The following is a 20,808-nucleotide window of genomic DNA, read 5'->3' as shown; positions in this document are numbered from 1 at the left end:
CCAGTGCCATCTCCTAATGATTTTGCCATTTTCCACCTGTACTGTTCTATTTTATCTTTGACACAAATTGTAGCTCCCAAGTCCTCAGTGCTTTTTTGCCTGGTCTTGACTAATCTGTATATTCCTTTATCCCCCTCCTTCATAAATAGTCTGGGATATAAGGCTTTATGTGCTTCTGCAACAGCTGTTTTCATCTTTTTTCTTTGGCAGCTTGTATTTCTTATAATTTTCTGCCATTCTTACTTTCTGCTATTGCTTAAATTTTTACTTCTTTACTGCCTTCTGCACATGGCTGAACCACCACCACGTCTCCTTGCCATGAAATTTCCCTCCTTCTGTTTGGCCACAGACAGTTTTTGTAATTTCTGTAACATGTTTGGATATTTCCCCCCAGGCCTCACTGGTGTCATCATGGTTGGTTTAATCATTGTCCAACCTCTGTAGAACCTCATCCTTAAATCCGATACTAATTTCACTGTCTGTGAAGCTCTACCTTTTTATCCGTTGTTCTACAACTCATCTTTTGTCCCCCATTAGCCTTATAGACTCACAGTTCGTAAGGTCAGAAGGGACCATCGTGACCATATAGTCTGACCTCCTGTACATTGCAGACCACAGAATCTCACCCACCCTCTCCTGAAATAGACCCCTAACCTCTGACTGAGTTACTGAAATCCCCAAATCCTGGTTTAAAAACTTCAAATTACAGAGAATTCACTATTTACATTAGTTTAAACCTGCAAGTGACCCATGCTGCAGAGGAAGGAGAAAAACCGCAAGGGCCTCTGCCAATCTGACTGGGGGAAAATTCCTTCCTGACCCCAAATATGGTGATCAGTTAAACCCCAAGTATGTGGGCAAGACCCACCAGGTAGATACCTAGGAAATAATTCTCTGTAGTATTCTTAGTAACTCAGAGCCCACCCCATATAATGTCCCATCTCAAGGCTTTTCATCCGGAAGTCCATTATAAAAAGAAAAGGAGTACTTCTGGCACCTTAGAGACTAACAAATTTATTTGAGCATAAGCTTTCGTGAGCTACAGCTCACTTCATCAGATACATTCAGTGGAAAATACAGTGGGGAGATTTATATACACAGAGAACATGAAACAATGGGTGTTATCATACACACTGTAAGGAGAGTGATCACTTAAGATGAGCTAATACCAGCAGGAGAGCAGGGGGGAGGGGGAAAACCTTTTGTAGTGATAATCAAGGTAGGCCATTTCCAGTAGTTGACAAGAACGTCTGAGGAACAGTGGGGGGTGGGAGGGAGAGGGGGGCGAATAAACATTGGGGAAATAGTTTTACTTTGTGTAATGACCCATCCACTCCCAGTCTCTATTCAAGCCTAAGTTAATTGTATCCAGTTTGCAAATTAATTCCAATTCAGCAGTCTCTCCTTGGAGTCTGTTTTTGAAGTCTTTTTGTTGAAGAATTGTCACTTTCATGTCTGTAATCGCGTGACCAGAGAGATTGAAGTGTTCTCCGACTGGTTTTTGAATGTTATAATTCTTGACGTCTGATTTGTGTCCATTTAGTCTTTTACGTAGAGACTGTCCAGTTTGACCAATCTACATGGCAGAGGGGCATTGCTGGCACATGATGGCATATATCACATTGGTGGATGCGCAGGTGAACGAATCTCTGATAGTGTGGCTGATGTGATTAGGCCCTATGATGGTGTCTCCTGAATAGATATGTGGACACAGTTGGCAACGGGCTTTGTTGCAAGGATAGGTTCCTGGGTTAGTGGTTCTGTTGTGTGGTGTGTGGTTGCTGGTGAGTATTTGCTTCAGGTTGGGGGGCTGCCTGTAAGCAAGGACTGGCCTCTCTCCCAAGATCTGTGAGAATGATGGGTCGTCCTTCAGGATAGGTTGTAGATCCTTGATGATGCATTGGAGAGGATTTAGTTGGGGGCTGAAGGTGATGGCTAGTGACGTTCAGTTATTTTCTTTGTTGGGCCTGTCCTGTAGTAGGTGACTTCTGGGAACTCTTCTGGCTCTATCAATCTGTTTCTTCACTTCAGCAGGTGGGTATTGTAATTGTAAGAATGCTTGATAGAGATCTTGTAGGTGTTTGTCTCTGTCTGAGGGGTTGGAGCAAATGCAGTTGTATCGTAGAGCTTGGCTATAGACAATGGATCGTGTGGTGTGATCTGGGTGAAAGCTGGAGGCATGTAGGTAGGAATAGTGGTCAGTACGTTTCCGGTATAGGGTGGTATTTATGTGACCATCGCTTATTAGTACCATAATAAGTACCATAGTGTCCAGGAAGTGGATCTCTTGTGTGGACTGGTCCAGGCTGAGGTTGATGGTGGGATGGAAATTGTTGAAATCATGGTGGAATTCCTCAAGGGCTTCTTTGCCATGGGTCCAGATGATGAAGATGTCATCAATTTAGCGCAAGTAGAGTAGGGGCATTAGGGGACGAGAGCTAAGGAAGTGTTGTTCAAAGTCAGCCATAAAAGTGTGGGCATACTGTGGGGCCATGCGGGTACCCATAGCAGTGACACTGATTTGAAGGTACACATTGTCCCCAAATGTGAAATAGTTATGGGTTAGGACAAAATCACAAAGTTCAGCCAAAGTTCAGAGCCAGAAGAGTACCCAGAAGTCAGTAACTTTACAGTCTTTAGTGTTTTTTTAAATTTCTTCTTCTTGTCAGGAAGTAGTGAATCTGGGACCTACTAGCACCACTCTTGTATGTAATTAAGTGCTCCTCTCTCTCTACAAATATGTCTTGGCAACAAACAAGCCATTTGCTCTGCCTAAATCTGATATCCGCACCAGCTTCATTTCTGGATTCAAAGCCTCAGCTTCCTTGACAGTTGTCATGTCCATTGAGATCCATTCTGAAAATCAGGCACTCAGATTGTAGTACTTCACATTTCACTTGGTCCAGAGGTATCTGGAATTCCTCCTCATCTGTTGTACAACCAGCTTGCAGCACATATCCATATATAACATTAAATAGTTGGTCTCTGCTAAGTACTACTCCAACCTTTTGTCAGGCAGGTACTCTTCCTTTGGATGTCCACTACTTTATTTTGTAAAGTTTCTGCTACAATGATTCCTACTCCATTTCTCTTTACTACTAAACCATGATACATCATCTTTTAATCCTCCCCAACGTTCATGGATTTTGATCCCTTCCATTTTGTCTCATGTATACAGGTATGTGCACTCTCCTCGATATCTCAGCTACTTTTCTTATCTTCCTATTCATTGTTCCCACATTCAGGGAAGCCAAACATAGTTCTTGGACTCATTTCTTAAGCCACATGTACTCAGAATGCAGTAGCCTTGTTAGGCTTTGCCCATTTTCCACAGCTATCAGATGAAGTGGTTTTGCATTGCTTCCACGGGCCCTAGCATTATACTGAAGATGAAGATCCGTTGAGCCCATTTATATTTGACTGAAATTTAATGCCTTTTTCTAAAGAATTTCTGTTTCTGACTCAGACTAGACTGGCAAATCTAGAATATTTTGACCAGCCCACAAAATAATAATTTATTGTTTTGGGGAGTATGTGTGTGTGTATGTGTCGTGGTGGAGGGTTGTGGAGAAGAGGGGGAAGAATTAAAGCCTTTGTGAGCATGTAGATTCCTAGGAAAACATTTTGAAAATAGAGGTGAAATCTGGTATATTGAAAATGCCCACAATTGTTCTTCAGAAGTACCATTATCAGCCAGGGATAAATCATTGCTGGCTGAATGGTTAGTAGTATCCAGAGAAGGACATGAATTGCACTAGGAGCAGGTAAATGTCTTTCCTAAATTCCCAATTGCTCTTTCAAGTATAAGGGACGTGTGTATAGACATGTCTTATTATGTACCACACACTATTTAGGTGTGATTAGTCAGTTGTTTAACTTAATTTACTATGTCTTTCTATTCTTTCACTCCACATTTTCCTCCCTATCTACATGTCTCATCCCCTCAATGCATGGCTTGGCCTTTCTTTTTTTCCCCATGCATTCTCTTCTCTCCCTCCATCCACTTGTCTTCAGCCCTAATTTCTTGTCCAGAAACTGCTTGCTCCTCCCCACTCCTTCTCATCACATCTCGTATATATCTTTCCCCCAGCAAATCTATCTCTTCTTACTTCTCCCTTACTCACAATTCTCGCTCTCTCTGCCTGCCATCCATTTCAAAACAAGTAATCTTTCCAGTTTCTTTTCACCCCTAATCATCCCTTCCCACACAGCAAAACAGTTTCTGACTTACCTTGGGAGTCAGGACAAGGCTGGCAAAGAGATATCAAACACAGGCTTTTGGCTTGGAAGTTGTAAGAGGGTTTACTCCCTGAAAGGCTAGCTGCAGTAAGGTTAGGAAGGTGGTAGCATGATGGGGACATGCAATTCCTGGCTAAGAGATCAGCTAGCTGCCCAGTTTCAGGAGGGAGGCTTGTCCTAACATTACCCGGTGGAAGTGGGGTGCTGTAGCTGTGAGACAAATGGCAAGACAGGCAGGCGGGGCTTAGTCTCACTCATCAGTTGACTTCCCTGGTGATTAAAAAAAACAGCAACAGCCAGCAGAAGGTGTGGTGAGTCTCACTCAGCTGTCAATAAGGGGAGGGACAAGTGTACCTGAGCAAAGCTTTAGAGGGTACACACATACAGGAGGGACAAGAATGAATGGCCTAGTAGCCCAAGTAAGGATCCAGACAAATACCCAGATACCTCTTTGCCTATTCCAAGACTCTTCTGATGTCTCCAGTGAAGTGTTTCTTTTCCAAAGGTTTCAGAGTAACAGCCGTGTTAGTCTGTCTTTGCAAAAAGAAAAGGAGTACTTGTGGCACCTTAGAGACTAACCAATTTATTTGAGCATGAGCTTTCGTGAGCTACAGCTCACTTCATTGGATGCATTCAGTAGAAACTGCAGAAGACATTATATACACAGAGACCATGAAACAATACCTCCTCCCACCCCATTCTCCTGCTGGTAATAGCTTATCTAAAGTGATCACCCTCCTTACAATAAGAAAAGGAGTACTTGTGGCACCTTAGAGACTAACCAATTTATTTGAGCATAAGCTTTCGCGAGCTACAGCTCACTTCATCGGATGCGCATCCGATGAAGTGAGCTGTAGCTCACGAAAGCTCATGCTCAAATGAATTGGTTAGTCTATAAGGTGCCACAAGTACTCCTTTTATTTTCCAAAGAATTTCAAAAGAACACGTAAATAAAGATTCCTTCATGGATATGAAAATATAAAACAGATGATTAAAGGAAGATTCTGCCTTCTGAAACTTAGACATCAGTGTTTGTAAGAGGAAAATAGAGTATTTAACCCTCTGATATTTGTTTTCCGTGCCCTTGAAAAGTTGACCCAGATATTGAGGAAATAGCAATCAAATAATACTGTAGGAAACCCTGTTCACATAATACCACCCTATTTCTGGCACTTTAAGATCATTTTACAAAAGTTAAAGTTTGGACCATGGAATAAATAAGAAATACAACAGACTGATTAGGCTTTAGTTTGTTGTTCAAAATAGGAAAGCTTTCAGTAGCTTATAAGAAAAGACTAATGGATGCCATAGAGTGAGCTGTAGCTCATGAAAGCTTATGCTCAAATAACTTTGTTAGTCTTTAAGATGCCACAAGTCCTCCTTTTCTTTTTATAGAGGAGGAAGATAACATGGACAGTACTGAGCTCCAAACGAAGAATTTTGCACATCAAGAATAGTCAATAGTCTAGCAGAGAACAAGCACAATTATCTACCAGATAATTGGGAAGCAGCACGCTATTAAAGTAGCTAGGCAGTAAACCATTCAGGGGCACATAAATCCTTAATAAAACTGAAACGGATCTTCTGTTCTACACAGAACTGTGGAAGTCTGTCAAGACTGGTAAATTGCAATGATATAATTTAGATTCTGTTGCAAGGCTTGATGCACAATTCTTTAAAGGTTACAGGAAGAACATATGCATACAACAAAAAGATCAGTCCAATTATGGTTGCAGCATATAGAGAATGCCAATGGACTGCAGTCTGTATCATGTTTCATCACCTTTTTACATGCCAATGTGTAACATAAGCAACCAAACATTTACAAGCCAGAAGCTGGGAATGGGAGACAGGGAATGGATCATTTGATGATTACCTGTTCTGTTCATACCCTCTGGGGCGCCTGGCATTGGCCACTGTCGGAAGACAGGATACTGGACTGGATGGACCTTTGATGTGACCATTCTTGTGTTCTTCTATACAAATGATGCAAATGGGGTACACCTGTGGCTTTTGTGTGTGTCATGCCATGATTAACAGATCATTATAGTTTTTAACTGTAAAACATGTTTTAGGTTGATTTCTCACTGTGTGAACCAGTTTTTAAAAGAGAGCTGGAAAAAAAACATTTTTTATTCATGTGTAGCAATAAGGATCATTAGCAAAGTACAAACCCTGAAACTTTAGATGCCCAGAACAGACTCTAACACTCGATCAACAAAACGGACCAGCTACTTGAAGTACTTAATCTTTTTTTTTTCCAGTGGATTACAAAACAGTTTGCTTGATACTAGCCCAGTGCTGAAGGTCAGTATTCCTGGGTTCTGTTCTTGGATGTGGGGGAAGAGTATTGTCTAATGTTAGAGCAGTGCTTATAGACAAGATAAGCAAATCCATAGATCTGGCAAGTTAATTTTGATCTATGTGGCTGAGTGAATAAGACTTGAATATTAGAGACTTGATTCAATTCCCAGCTTTGCCTGAAATGATCTTGTGCAATCTCTCATCTAATGTAACTATAAAATGGAGGAATAATACTTCATTGTCATCTTAAGGTAGGATATTATGAGCTCTTGCTCAGTAATAAGGGCTATGGCGGGTACATATAAATCTTAGAAATGAAGACTGGAAAGTACTTCAATAGATCATCTAATCCAGTCCCCTGTTACTGAGCCAGGACTAAGTCTTATCTAGACCATCCCTGTCTAACTGATTCTTAAAAACCTCTAATGACAAAAATCCCACAACCTGCCTAGGTAATTTGTTCCAGTGCTTAACTACCCTTACAGTTAGTAAGTTTTTCCTAATGTCTAACCTAAATCTCCCTTGGTGCAATTTAACCTCATTACTTCTTGTCCTGTCCTCTGTGGATCAGAAGCACAATTTATCACTCTCGTCTTTATTACAACTTTTACTTACTTGAAAACTATTATGTCCCTCCTTAATCTTCTCTTCTACAGATTAAACAAACCCATTTTTAATCAATCTTTCCTTGTAGGTCATGTTATCTAGAACTTTAATCATTTTTGTTGCTGTTCTTTAGACTTTCTCTAATTTGTCCACATCTTTCCCAAAATGTGGTGCCCAGAACTGGACACAGCACTCTAGTTGAGGCCTCTAGTTGAGGAGAGTGGAAGAATTACTTCTAGTATTTTGCTTACAACTTGCTAATACATCCCCAGAATTATGTTCACTTTTTTCCCAACTGTATCCCATTGTTATATTTAGTTTGTAATCCACTATAACTGCAGCGTCTTTTCTGCAGTACTCGTTCCAAGACAATCATTTCCCATTTTGCATTTGTGAAATTGATTATTCCTTCCTCAGTGCAGTACTTTGCACTTGTCTTTATTGAATGTCACCTTATTTATTTCAGAACATTTCTCCAGTTTGTCAAGATCATATTGAATGCTAATCCTGTTCTCAGAAGTTCTTGCAACCCCTCCCAGCCTGGTATTGTCCACAAACTCCATAATCCCTATGCCATTAACCACATCATTTATGAAGATATTAACTAGAACCAGACCTAGAACAGATCCCTGAAGGAACCCAAGCAATATGCCCTCCCAGCTTGACTGTGAACCATTGATAATTACTCTCTGAGTACAGTTTTCCAACCAGTTATGCACCCACCTTATAGTAGTTTCATCTAGGCTATATTTCCCAAGTTTGCTTATGAGAGGGTCACGTGAGACAGTATCAAAAACCTTTCTAAAGTTGAGATATATAATATCTACTTCTTCCCTCCATCTATAAAGCTAGTTACCCTGTCAAAGAAGTATATTAGGTTGGTTTGACATGATTTGTTTTTGACAAATCCATATTTACTGTTACTTATCACCTTATTATCTTCCAGGGGCTTGCAAATTAATTATTGATCATTTGCTCCTTTATCTTTCAGGATACCAAAGTTAAGCTGACTGGTCTATAATTCCATGGGTTGTTCTTATTCCCCTTTTTATAGCAAGATACTATATTTGTCCTTTTCCTGTCCTCTATCCTCCATGAGTTCTCAAGGACAATTGCTAACGATGGCCCAGAGATCTCTTCAGCCATTTCCTTAAGTAGTCTATGATGCATTCCATCAGGACCTGCCAACTTGAAGACATCTAACTTGTCTAAGTAACTCTTAACTTTTTCTTTCCCTATTTTAGCCTCAGATCCTTCCCCATTTATGCTGATGTTCACTATGTTATTTGTCTGGTGAAAACTGAAACAAAAAAGGCATTTAACATTTTGGCCATTGCTATGTTTTCTCTTATAAATATAAAGAACAGAACATATGGCTTCCCAACTGTGTATTTTCCCCTCAGCCACAGAGAATTTGAGTTTAAAGTCTCTCTGCCCCATCAGTGGAACTTTGCCAAGGACTTGGTAGAATAGGCAGCCCAATTCAGCTGAAATGTAGAACGATCTTGAAAATGTGGTACATCTTAGAGTGCTGCTATTTATATTCTATGGAGTGAGCAATTATCACAGTATGTAGCTACATATGTATGTAAACAATATCACCTCAAGCTAAATAGTTAAATTTGGTCATAGGGAGGACCACATATACCTAGAGAGGTTGTCTCATGGTTCAGCTCCCAACTCAGTCTTGATCTCATAATCTCTCTGTAGTAACTACAGCAATCATGGACACAAAATGTATCATTTGGCCAGTATTTATCACTATATAAGTGTTTTGTCCTTTTAAAAAAAAAGGTTAATCAAACTAACTTATTTTGTTCTTTAGGTTATTTCCTCCTCTCATCTATATAGTGCTGTTTTCCTCTGGCATAACATTCCACTGCTGCTTGGTCTACTTCTCCTCCTCCTTCCCTTCAAACATTTTCTTACTGTTTTATTTACTCCCCTCCCTTCTCCCTTTAATATTTCTTCAGATGGTGTCTGACAGCGCCAGTCTCATTGGTATCTCCAGTCCTTAAGGTTGGCTCTTGTTTCCTCTCTTCCTGTTCCTATATAGTCTGTAGTTGTCATCAATATAAAGGGAAGGGTAAACCCCTTTGAAATCCCTCCTGGCCAGGGGAAAGCTCCTCTCACCTGTAAAGGGTTAAGAAGCTAAAGGTAACCTCGCTGGCACCTGACCAAAATGACGAATGAGGAGACAAGATACTTTCAAAAGCTGGGAGGAGGGAGAGAAACAAAGGGTCTGTGTCTGTCGATATGCTGGTTTCTGCCAGGGATAGACCAGGAATGGAGCCTTAGAACTTTTAGTAAGTAATCTAGCTAGGTATGTGTTAGATTATGATTTCTTTAAATGGCTGAGAAAAGAATTGTGCTGAATAGAATAACTATTTCTGTCTGTGTATCTTTTTTGTAACTTAAGGTTTTGCCTAGAGGGGTTCTCTATGTTTTTGAATCTAATTACCCTGTAAGATATCTACCATCCTGATTTTACAGGGGGGATTTCTTTATTTCTATTTACTTCTATTTTTTATTAAAAGTCTTCTTGTAAAAAACTGAATGCTTTTTCATTGTTCTCAGATCCAAGGGTTTGGGTCTGTGGTCACCTATGCAAATTGGTGAGGCTTTTTATCCAACATTTCCCAGGAAAGGGGGGGTGCAAGTGTTGGGAGGATTGTTCATTGTTCTTAAGATCCAAGGGTCTGGGTCTCTAGTCACCTGGGCAAATTGGTGAGGCTTTTTACCAAACCTTGTCCAGGAAGTGGGGTGCAAGGTTTTGGGAAGTATTTTGGGGGGAAGGACGCGTCCAAACAGCTCTTCCCCAGTAACCAGTATTAGTTTGGTGGTGGTAGCGGCCAGTCCAAGGACAACAATTTTGTACCTTGGGGAAGTTTTGACCTAAGCTGGTAAAGATAAGCTTAGGAGGTTTTTCATGCAGGTCCCCACATCTGTACCCTAGAGTTCAGAGTGGGGGAGGAACCTTGACAGTAGTAGATCGAGGTAATCGGTTTCCTTTTTATTTCCAGCTTCTTTTTACAGGTCTCCAGGCTGTTCTTTCTCATGAAGAGCTTGTGCATCTGTAGAAGCAGCTGGGAATAAGAAACCAGCACTACATTGTTGCTCCTTGGCCCAAGTTATTAGTCAATACTGGGGGCCTTGTGCACTGTTTCTGTTAGGATGAACATTGATTAAATGAGTCAGATATTTCTTTGGTGCAATCCTGGCTATTTACAAAGAATGCACACAAAATCCTGTTTCCCTGAACAGAGGAGGAATAATCAACTGGAGGCAGTTTCCTTGCTCTCAGTCTCCAAGCCGGTCTTTCGAGCCAGTCCTCTGCCCCAAGGAGCAATGTCTGTGTTCCCACACATCCGATGAAGTGAGGTGTAGCTCACGAAAGCTTATGCTCAAATAAATTGGTTAGTCTCTAAGGTGCCACTAGTACTCCTTTTCTTTTTGCGAGTACAAACTAACATGGCTGCTACTCTGAAACATACTCAAGACAGTTTCTCTGGATTTCTGTTGGCTCTTTCTTGCTTTCTGGTTGCTTTCTATGACACACAAGATAATAAAATACTCATTAACTGCCGTCCAGTAATATCTGACTAAGGAAATATTCATCACAATAATACTACTATTAACTGCATCTCTCAGCATAATTCTTCCCCAAATCATATATGAAGACACGTTCCTGTCTTGTGAGCTTACAATTTAAGGAGACAAATATATGAGGGGGAAAGAGATGTGTTCATACATATGTCTATATCTATAAAATATATTCTGTACACCCTTCCTCCAAGCCAATTGGCTTATTTCTTTTTAGGAGTTGCAGTAGAGATGGTTTCTGAGGAGAAAATAGTTACCTTGTAGATCATTTTACAGTGCTGTTTGGAAATAATGAATCCATACTGGTGGACTGATAATACAATTTAAGTGTGGCACACACACAAATCTTTTCCCCATCTTACATCCCTCAGTGTGGACTGTCTTACATAGAAAATAGGCAATGTCTGTTTGTTCATTAATGTGTGTTGTTCATTATTAAGCTTCACATAGAATATACTTAGTAACTAAAAGGTTTTTCTTCAATGCTGTGGACTGCTGACACTATGGTGATGGGGCAATGATGGAAATAGGTAGGAATATAGAAAAGCTTTCCTAGGAAAGAGAAAGTATATATCTTGAATGCTGGTAGAGAGAAAGTGGGTAATGCTAAAAATGTAGTAATTGTATTGGCTGCTGACTCTGTCAGTTAAGCTGCATTTATATCACTTCATATTGGTAGATATGAAGATATAAAAGACTTTTCCAGAGGTAAACTCTTCTGTCAAGCTAACTTAACATCATCCTATCTTTCGAGAATGACCTACTACCTAATCTGTATCAAGAGCTACAGATAAATCTAATAATTTAAAGCATGGATATTTGACCCTACAGTTCTATAAACCATACTAGAAATCCTTAGAAGGAAAGCCTCGATGCTGTGTAAAAGCTGAAATCTTGACTCGAATTTATCAAATATTTCATTCTCACTTAATTGTTTCAGCATCTGAGTCATCACCACCATTTCTAGAGTCTTTGCAGGGAAGGCTAGATAAGATGGGGTGATAATTTTGTAAATTCTTTCTCATCTAGGTGAGATTTCATAGAAACTGGTATTACAGAAGAGAATTTCAAGTCTATTGGAAAATAATTAGTAAAAGATTCCAGTTTTAGGAAGGACTTGAAACTTGGTGTACCATAAGTAGAAGGAATACAAGATTATTGAAGTTTAGTACTAATTCCATCCTCTAATCCGATTTCCCAAGGTACTGTTCTGAGATGAAGACATTTATTATTTATATGGTGCCATTGGTTTCCACACAAAACTTTGCAAGCAGATAAAAAAACAACAAGCTAATTTAAGAGGTGATGTGTAGAGTTAGATTCCGTTACCAAATGGTGTGACCTGTTTTAATTTATGCTATGTTACCCCTTCCTGTTACTTCCTGTTATCCCCCAGCATGTGTGTTTTTACCAATTTAGATTCCCTTACACTCAGACTCAGTGGGCCAAATTTAAAGGTGATGTAAGGTAAAGTACATGTTGGCAATAGTGTGACTCTAAAGGAGTTTAATTAAGTGTATGAATCTAATTCCATGTCACATACATATTGAGGAAGCCAGAAAACAGTTGTAATTACACCAGCATAGGTTCTCTCTACATGCAGAATCACCTTTGATTTTGTCACAAGGTCTCTGAAGCTTAATGATTACAGTCTAGAACAGGAACACAGCAAAGACTCACTTATGTGTTTTTTTCCCTAAATAAAATAGCTTAGGGCTCATTTTTTACTTTGAGACTCGGAGGAGAGAGTACATGAGTGTATCACACAAGTGGGAATGGCTCGAAACAGTTCATCCAGTAGGCTGAAGAGGGACATAATACTTACACTTTGTTAGAGGGACTGTTACAACCTGGTCCAGTATCCATCTAGATTGTCACCAATCTGTTGTAAGTGGAACTGCTTACTGGGTCCCTTGTGCTTCCAAACTAACTGGGTCCAGGTATAGTCTAGTCACAGTTTCCAGCACTGTAACCCTAGAGCACACTTCCAGGGTCAGACTTCTTGGGACATGGGATGCCACCATCCAGCCATCCTAGACCCCAATATCAGTGTCTGAGATTTTCTGAGCACACCCCATCCCCTTATATGTACACCACATGATATGTGAGCACTTTTGGGCTTCTAGATTAATTCCTTCTGTGACAACATGGCAGGGAAGCAAGGAACACAGATTTAGCAAAGGAATTTCTCAACCACAGTTACTGTGACTTTAAAAATACTCAAGAGCTATAGGTTTCAGAGTAGCAGCCGTGTTAGTCTGTATTTGCAAAAAGAAAAGGAGTACTTGTGGCACCTTAGAGACTAACAAATTTATTTGAGCATAAGCTTTCATGAGCTACAGCTCACTTAATTGGATGCATTAGCTCACAAAAGCTTATACTCAAATAAATTTGTTAGTCTCTAAGGTGCCACAAGTACTTCTTTTCTTTTTTCAAGAGCTATAGATCTTTGAACAAAACAAAAAAGTCCAAAGACACACTCTCCCCTAGTCTTATCTCATTCCTTCTGTAAGTCCATGGTTTGTCATCATTTCAGGCTAGGCAGACTTCTCCTGCAAATCCTTCTTATGTGTGATGATAGCTGGCCTTTCTGCACAGAGCAGGACCATGCTTTTAAATAGGGCCACATCTCTGTCCCATAAACCCAGACTAAGATGCTGCAGACCCACCACTTATGCTTACCCCTACCTCTCTGCAAGGCATCTGTGCAGAAAACTCATTGTTTCATGGCAGTGGACCAGCAGTTAAGAGAGAATCAAAGCAGTTGGACCCTGATTGAAGTTTTGATGGCCATTAGGGTTAGTTCTTCAGTGAGATGTCCAAAGTCTGTCCTGGACAGGATGGCTGTTTGGAATGCAATATAATGGGTTGTCTTTGGGTATGATTCAGGCTAGTGCAATCAGAGTCCTACATTTCCACACATTGAACAAGATGAGTCAATAATTTGATTCAGACATACATTGCCTCTGTGACAGAGTGGGGTATGCTTCTCCCAGCACTAGCTTTCAAGTGCTATCCCAGGAGAGAGAATGGAGTTCTGACAGATGGCAAAGGAAGAGTTGATGCAAGTGGCAGAAAGTGGGAAATGGATAAATTTAGTTTTAATCATGCTGAGTTTAGATATCTAGGAAGATGTCAGACAGACAGAGATGCGGAGCTGCACAGAAGGGGAAAAGGTCAAAGCAGAAAGATTGACTTGAAAGTTATTGTACTAGCTGAAGCCAAGACAGTAGATGAGATTGCCTAGGGATAAGTGTTAAGGGATTAAATGGAGCAGAACAGGGACATACTTGTGCAGAACGTCAAAAGAACAGGGAATTGACTATAAAATCTGTGGAAATAATCAATCTCTGGGAATTATTGCCACAATGCATAAAATGCCAAGGTATCAGTGGAGGACTCTTTTATTTTATTTTTCTTTGAGGCAGGTTAATTTACATTAAAAGGCATAAACTCCCAAAGGACTCCAGAAAAATTAAACAATCTTGGATTTATTCATCTTTTATGAGAAGAAAACATTTCCTTTGCTAGTTTCTTCACAACGGAGAAGAGTGCCTATTTCTGTCTCTGCAGCTGCCTGCACATGTGAAATTCAAGTTTGGAGGGTATAAATTTGTCAATTCCTTAAGTGTAGGGTAATTTATTGGTGCAAAGCAACAGAAGAAACCAAAGAAGAAACACACAGACAATATTCAGACATATACACACACATCCTATGCACTACGAGCTCTAGTGAGTAGGCCTAGTATTAGAGAGGCAGTATCTAGGACCTTTTGTAACTCCAACAATATTAGAAGTAAACTCTGGTCTGGATGGAACCTGCCATCTCTACCTTGGATTTATGTCCAGTTGGACTCCCCATCGCCCCTTTGTTTTTCTCATGTTTAGATTACAAACTCACTGATTAATAGATTCTAAGGTCAGGCGGGACCATTGTCATCATCTAGTCTGACCCCCGTATAGCACAGGCCATAGAACTTCCCAAAAATATTTCCTCAAGTATATAGTTTAGCAAAACAGCCAGTTTTAATTTAAAAATTGTTAGTGATGGAGAAACCACTGTGACCCTTGTAAATTGTTCCAGTGGTTAATTACTCTACTATTAAAAATTTATGCCTTATTTCCTGCCTGACTGGAGGGAAGGGACTGTCATTTGCCATATGGCCAAGTACGTTGAAGTCTCTAGACACTACTACAATATAAATCTTTAATAACAATAATTATCTAGCTTTTCTTCTTGTAAATCCCAATATTCTCTAGCATTAAAAAAGTCATAATCCTAGCTGAATGGCTGCAGCAACACAATCTGGGCCTCTCACTAGGAGAATCTTAGAGTATAAATTTGGAGAAAATGTTTAGCTCTGTTTATAAACTCTGGTGGCTAAATATAACAGTACAAAATTTAAAACATCACAAACTTTCTTGGCCTATTCTTAATCCCAGTTAAGTATTCATATATGAAAACACAATTCTAAATAAAATGTTCCACCATTCTGGAGCGAAACAAGCCTGAGGCAAAGTTAAACAGAGCCTCAGAATAAACTGCAGTGTATTCTGTCACAAAACTGCAGGTGATATGAATCGACCAGATTGACTGTGTCACAGACTTTAGCAGTTAAATCTGTCCGTTCTCCTCTGCTGCTGCTATTTTCACTAGTAGCCAACATTACTGCTTCCTAAATGATAGGCGAAGCTAAAAAATCTCAGGGAGGTTGAAGTGTTCTCTGACTGGTCGACTGGTCCTCTTGAAGTTTGTTTACATTGGCAGGAGATAATGCTGCCTGCTTCTCTCTGTCAGGTGATATTGTAAACAAGAACAGGTGTTTGCCTGGCACTGTTCTAGCCAGCGTTGAGAGAGATTTACATGCCAGATGTGCTAAAGATTCATATGTCCCTTTGTGCTTCAACCAAAATTCCAGAGCTCACACAGCTCTAATCTTCTTTGTTCCTGTCTTATAATTAAACTCACCCTGGGCCCCCTTCTCTGGGTCTGCTTCCACCTTCATAATAAAATTTATAAGTGAAATTCACACCAGTACAAAGATCTGTTCAAAGCTCTCTCTATAAATAAAGCTCTATGTTGAGTTATTAAGTGGACTTATGTCATGTTCATAGTCTTGCATCAGCCCTCTGGATGGAGTGAACATCATCCTCTGATATAACAGAAAATTTTCAAAATTAATATAATAGGTAAATAAAACTGTTTAAGTAGCATACATTTGAAATGCATGTCCAGGCATTGTATTTTCACCAAAATTTATTTTTCTACCCTTTTTTAAAGCACAGAACTGTTACACTTCATAGACAACCAGTTGGTGGCTTGGGCTTAAGTATAAAGGTATGGATAATGTTTTGATTTCATTTCTCTTTTTAAACTTCAGTATGTTTAGTGCATGGTGGTCTCAAATGCGATTTCATTATTTATGCACATCTTTTACAGGGTGGTGCTGAGCACAAAGTGCCCGTCGTCATATCAAAAATATTTAAAGACCAAGCAGGTAAAATATATATCTCTATACTTAAATAGGTTTCTGGTGTTATGCATATGATAGTCTTTTTTGAAAATGAAGTTCACTGTAACTCAGAATTAAGTATATTTATGGATCATTACATCAGCATTACGGTATGTTGGTCTTTCAGCAAATGTTGAATGGCTGTTTATGGACAGTTGTCTCTGATTCTGATTTCAAAAAATCTGTAGTCTTACAAAGTTCTTGGGGAATGGTAGTTAAAATTTTATCTGATAAATGCTCACTTTAGAAATTTTTTTGACAGTAGCACATCCTGATTATAAACACTGCCCTTAAGATTCCTTTGTGGGGAAAAATATTTGACATGAGAAAATTTCTGCATTGCTTAATAACATGGAATAAACAAATATAAGCCAACTAGAATCTTTTCCCAGAAATGTAAATCATCGCCATATGCTATGACTAAACCTGCCTAGATGCAAATAGGCAGCCGTCAACAATGCTGAATAAATATATGAATCAGTATAATAAAACACAATAATTAAAGCATTACACTGACAATCATCCAGTCCAAATAACCTAAACAACACCTTATGTACCAATTAAGCCCTATACTAAGGATGGAATTTATCCCAGCATAGAGGTCACTAAGGTGGACTTCACTCTTAAAAATGCACAGTACAAGCATGGCAAGAAAATAAACAATAATACACTAAAAAGTAGGCAACTAGGAATAAGGAGAATACCATTATTTTATGATTAGAGCAATCATCCTAAATTGAAGTTTTCAATAAAAGAAAGTCATTTAGGGCCATCGTGGACACAACAGGTTCACTCAAAAATTACATTTGTACGTTTAAATTAAATAATTAGACACACAAATTTGTAACAATGTAGGTAATTTTTATAACTTTCATGCACAAACACTGGGCTTTGTGGGAGCACTCGGTGCATGCATGTTTTTTGGGGGGTACCTATTGAACTCAAGATTGAAAATCTGTCCCTAAAAGACGTATGTTGAAAGAAATCCTGCAACTGTATGTCCGAGGAAGGCAGTGAGTAGCATTGAACAGGGGTTAGTGCTACACTATGTTCACACAGTGGGAATACATGCCTCTGCCTACTGTGGAGCAGAGCTGCTGTAGTTACCTGTTTGGGACTGATGAGGGGATACACCATGGGTGGGCCAAGGAAATGGCAGGGTAATGGCCAATTGGCCAGCAAACAGTGTAGAACCACTTACCTAGTAAACAAAGTGTGGGAGGAGCCATACATATGCACTGTCTACTGCAGCTTGGGGCTGAAGATTAGACTCTTCAGTCAGTCCCACAAGCATATGGATAAGTGTACAAACTAGTTATTTTGGCTGTGAACTCCATCCATTTTGAATTATTGCATGTCAACACCACAGAAAATGACATTAATGATTATTACAAGATATGAGTTGCTGATCCAATTAGGGTTCTTTCTTACAGTATATTGATGGATACAAATGCGCAGGGGTACCTCTAATAGCTACATTTTCCTTCCTAAAAATCATGTCCAGCTTCAGTATACAAGTAAAAATTGCATACAAAGAACATGAGAAACTGGAAATCCTACACACCATATTATCTTTGGGAGATATAAAATCTCTACATGATAGAAAGGTCCTGCACATAAGATTAAAAACAAATCACCTCTCCCAGTGTGTCAATACATTCAGTTACTAGGATTATATTTAATCAAGGATTTAATACTAATGAGGCTGACAGAACCTATCCAGACACAACTGTCATTGGTGACCTGGAGGAAGGGTAATTTCCTTTCTCTAAGATATCTTTTCTGTTTGTAGGAGATACAAAAAAGGGCCATCCCTTTTAGTATTCTTTAGGGTACAAACTAGAAATTAAAATTATATATATATATATATTTTTTAATCAGAAATCTGACCTGCCAGTTCTACCAGTTATCATGCAGGGAGCTGTGAGGCGAAAGAATGATAGAGAAAGGCAGACTGATCTCAAGTAAGTCTTCTGAATGAACATTCAGATGTGCTCAATGTGAATAAGAATTTGTGTATCCCAGGTGTTAATAATAATGAAATTGACAGCCTAGCTGGAAATATAGCTCTGAGAAGAGTATTTAGATGGGCTACTACTTGAAGCAAGTAAATTAATTTGAGAAAGAGTGATATCATACAGTGATTTCTGTACTACTGAAAAGCCCTTGCACTATGGCAGCTAATCAGCCCAGCAACATGAAGCACAGCATAACCAAAAATATCCACAAGCTATAAAATACATTTTGCATATTTTTTTATTTCATTGATAAATATATACAGATTTAAGGACAAGTTGTGATTGATTTAAATGTCACAACTCACTCTCTGCAGCAGTGAAACGCAATGCCAGAATGTTCAAAGTGTAGTGCTGTGTGAGGCTCAAATCTTGGCTAACAGTGCCTGAATAAGCTGCCTTATTACCAGAGCTATTTACCACTCCCAGGAGTCACTTTATAAGTGCATTTCTGTGGTAACCACTGCTTGGTGAGGCCTTGGCAGAATTGTAGCAGTTAAGACTGATCTGCAGGAGTCTTGTGGAGCTGGGAATGGGGCCTGTGCCCTGCACCTCCCTGGTCACCTGGCCTTGGGAGAGGCCCCATGGGTATACACAAGAAGCTGTTAGAGGTGGTTCCACCTCCCAGTTCTTCCTGCTGTTTCTAATTAGCTTTTAATAGCTATTAAAATATACATTGGACAAGGATTTTGTGATTTGTGCCTCACCTGTTTGGCAGCAGGGTCCCAGACCTCAGGCTCCAGCCTGAGTCTGAACATCTACCACTGTTAAACAGCCCCTTAGCCTGAACCCCATGAGACTGAATCAGCTGGCACAGGCCAGACATGGGTTTTAACTGCAGTGTAGACATAGCCCCAGATGTCTTAAGAGAGCATCTGGATTGAAAAGAGCTGTCTCTAGTTGCACTCCATTCATCAAGATTGCAAGTAGGAAGAGTGGAAAAATCCAATGCCATTAATTTCACCAACATCTGATTAGCAAGATAGTGAGAAATGTCTAGGTCTTATTGGACTCATTACTGCTCTTAAACACTCAAATATCAACAGCAACAAGAAATACATGTCTCCCTCCTTCAACTGACTAGCAGACTCCTCTCAGATGACAGCCTAGCAACTGCGATTGTTCTGTTTGTAACTTCCAGATTAGATTACTGTAACTCACTCAACTGAGAGTTCAGTGTGGGTGTCAAAAAGAAGTTCCTTGTTACCACATGCAGCAGCCCATTTTCTAAGAAGAACAACAGGCTTACTGTTATGACTTCAAATGGTTAAAATATAAGTATAGGTGTTCATCCAGTACTCTAATTAAGTAAGAATTACAGTATAAACAAAAAGAAAAGGAGTACTTGTGGCACCTTAGAGACTAACCAATTTATTTGAGCATGAGCTTTCGTAAGCTACAGCTCACTTCATCGGATGCAAAGTGAGCTGTAGCTGACGAAAGCTCATGCTCAAATAAATTGGTTAGTCTCTAAGGTGCCACAAGTACTCCTTTTCTTTTTGCAAAGACAGACTAACATGGCTGTTACTCTAAAAACTATAGGGTTCATTATCGGTGCCTTTTGGAAAAAAACATAAGTCACCCTTATGGGTTGAAAAGCTATGTCCTATTAGGAGCAAAGTGTTTTACTATGTATGTCTAAAAGAGGGAAGAGTTCTTGGGAAAAGCAATAGTAATGTGATTTCTTTCTTTTGCTTTTTTGGGGCAAAACCCCATTTTTAAAAAAATATTTGGAAAAAAGTTCATATGTTTGTGGATCTTTCTAGACAGATGCAATTAAAGGATTTTGAAGTGGAGAACTGAAAAATATAGATTTCACATGTTATGTGGCAGTGACTGATCTTTACCCACCTAAATTACTTTAGAAGGAATGAAATACATCTCGTTATGATGTGCAGATATTTTAGGAGAGCCAGTTAATTACTTGGGTACAATATCTTTAGAACGAAGAAATAATTACAAAGTAAAGAGAAACCTGATGGAAATATTTAATTGTAAGTTTTGTTGCAGGGTCCATATCTTTACATGCTCTGGAAACCACCATATGCACTCCTGGTGCTATAAACAAATTATTATTGATATGAATAGAATTTGTCCAAAATGGTGAATTTGATCCAAAAAGAAAAAAGTGTCAGGGTTTTCTCCCCATCTTTTCTCTTTCTAGGTGTCTTTAGTTTTCTGCAATTTTTTAGAAGCTTTGATTTGATAACAAGGATTTCCAGGTTCCATTCTTCTTTTTTCTGAGATTACTGATTACTTTTTAGTAATATAGATTAATGTAGATTTGTGCTTTTCTTTATGTAAAGGCAAGCTTTTGTGCAGTTTATGTGCAGATGACTGTGTGGCACTTTTAAGTGTTGTTAATACCTTCTATTGTTGTACAACTCCTACATGAATTATGTAATCATAAACATTACTACTACTTTTACTTATGGCACTATATTAATAAAACGTACAATAGGTTTACTTTACAGCCAAATAAAGACATAAAGATTCTTGCTCTCAGTGAATTCACAATTAAAGGCCCC

General features: G+C 39.2%; 1 protein-coding gene across 1 annotated transcript in view; it reads left to right on the top strand.

Annotated features, from left to right (window-relative positions):
- Window positions 1-20,808, top strand: part of SNTG2 (syntrophin gamma 2) — a gene marked incomplete at its 3' end in the record, with an annotated part of 518,636 nt that overhangs the window by 239,428 nt on the left and 258,400 nt on the right. The window contains exons 3-4 of the mRNA XM_084623596.1: window positions 16,039-16,090; window positions 16,193-16,250. Coding sequence (XP_084479722.1) covers window positions 16,039-16,090; window positions 16,193-16,250 — 110 coding nt within the window. The remainder of the gene's footprint in view (window positions 1-16,038; window positions 16,091-16,192; window positions 16,251-20,808) is intronic.

Source organism: Lepidochelys olivacea, assembly GCF_965140295.1.
Source record: "Lepidochelys olivacea isolate rLepOli2 genome assembly, chromosome: 3".
NCBI lineage: Eukaryota > Metazoa > Chordata > Testudines > Cheloniidae > Lepidochelys > Lepidochelys olivacea.
This window is presented reverse-complemented; position numbering and strand designations above follow the sequence as displayed.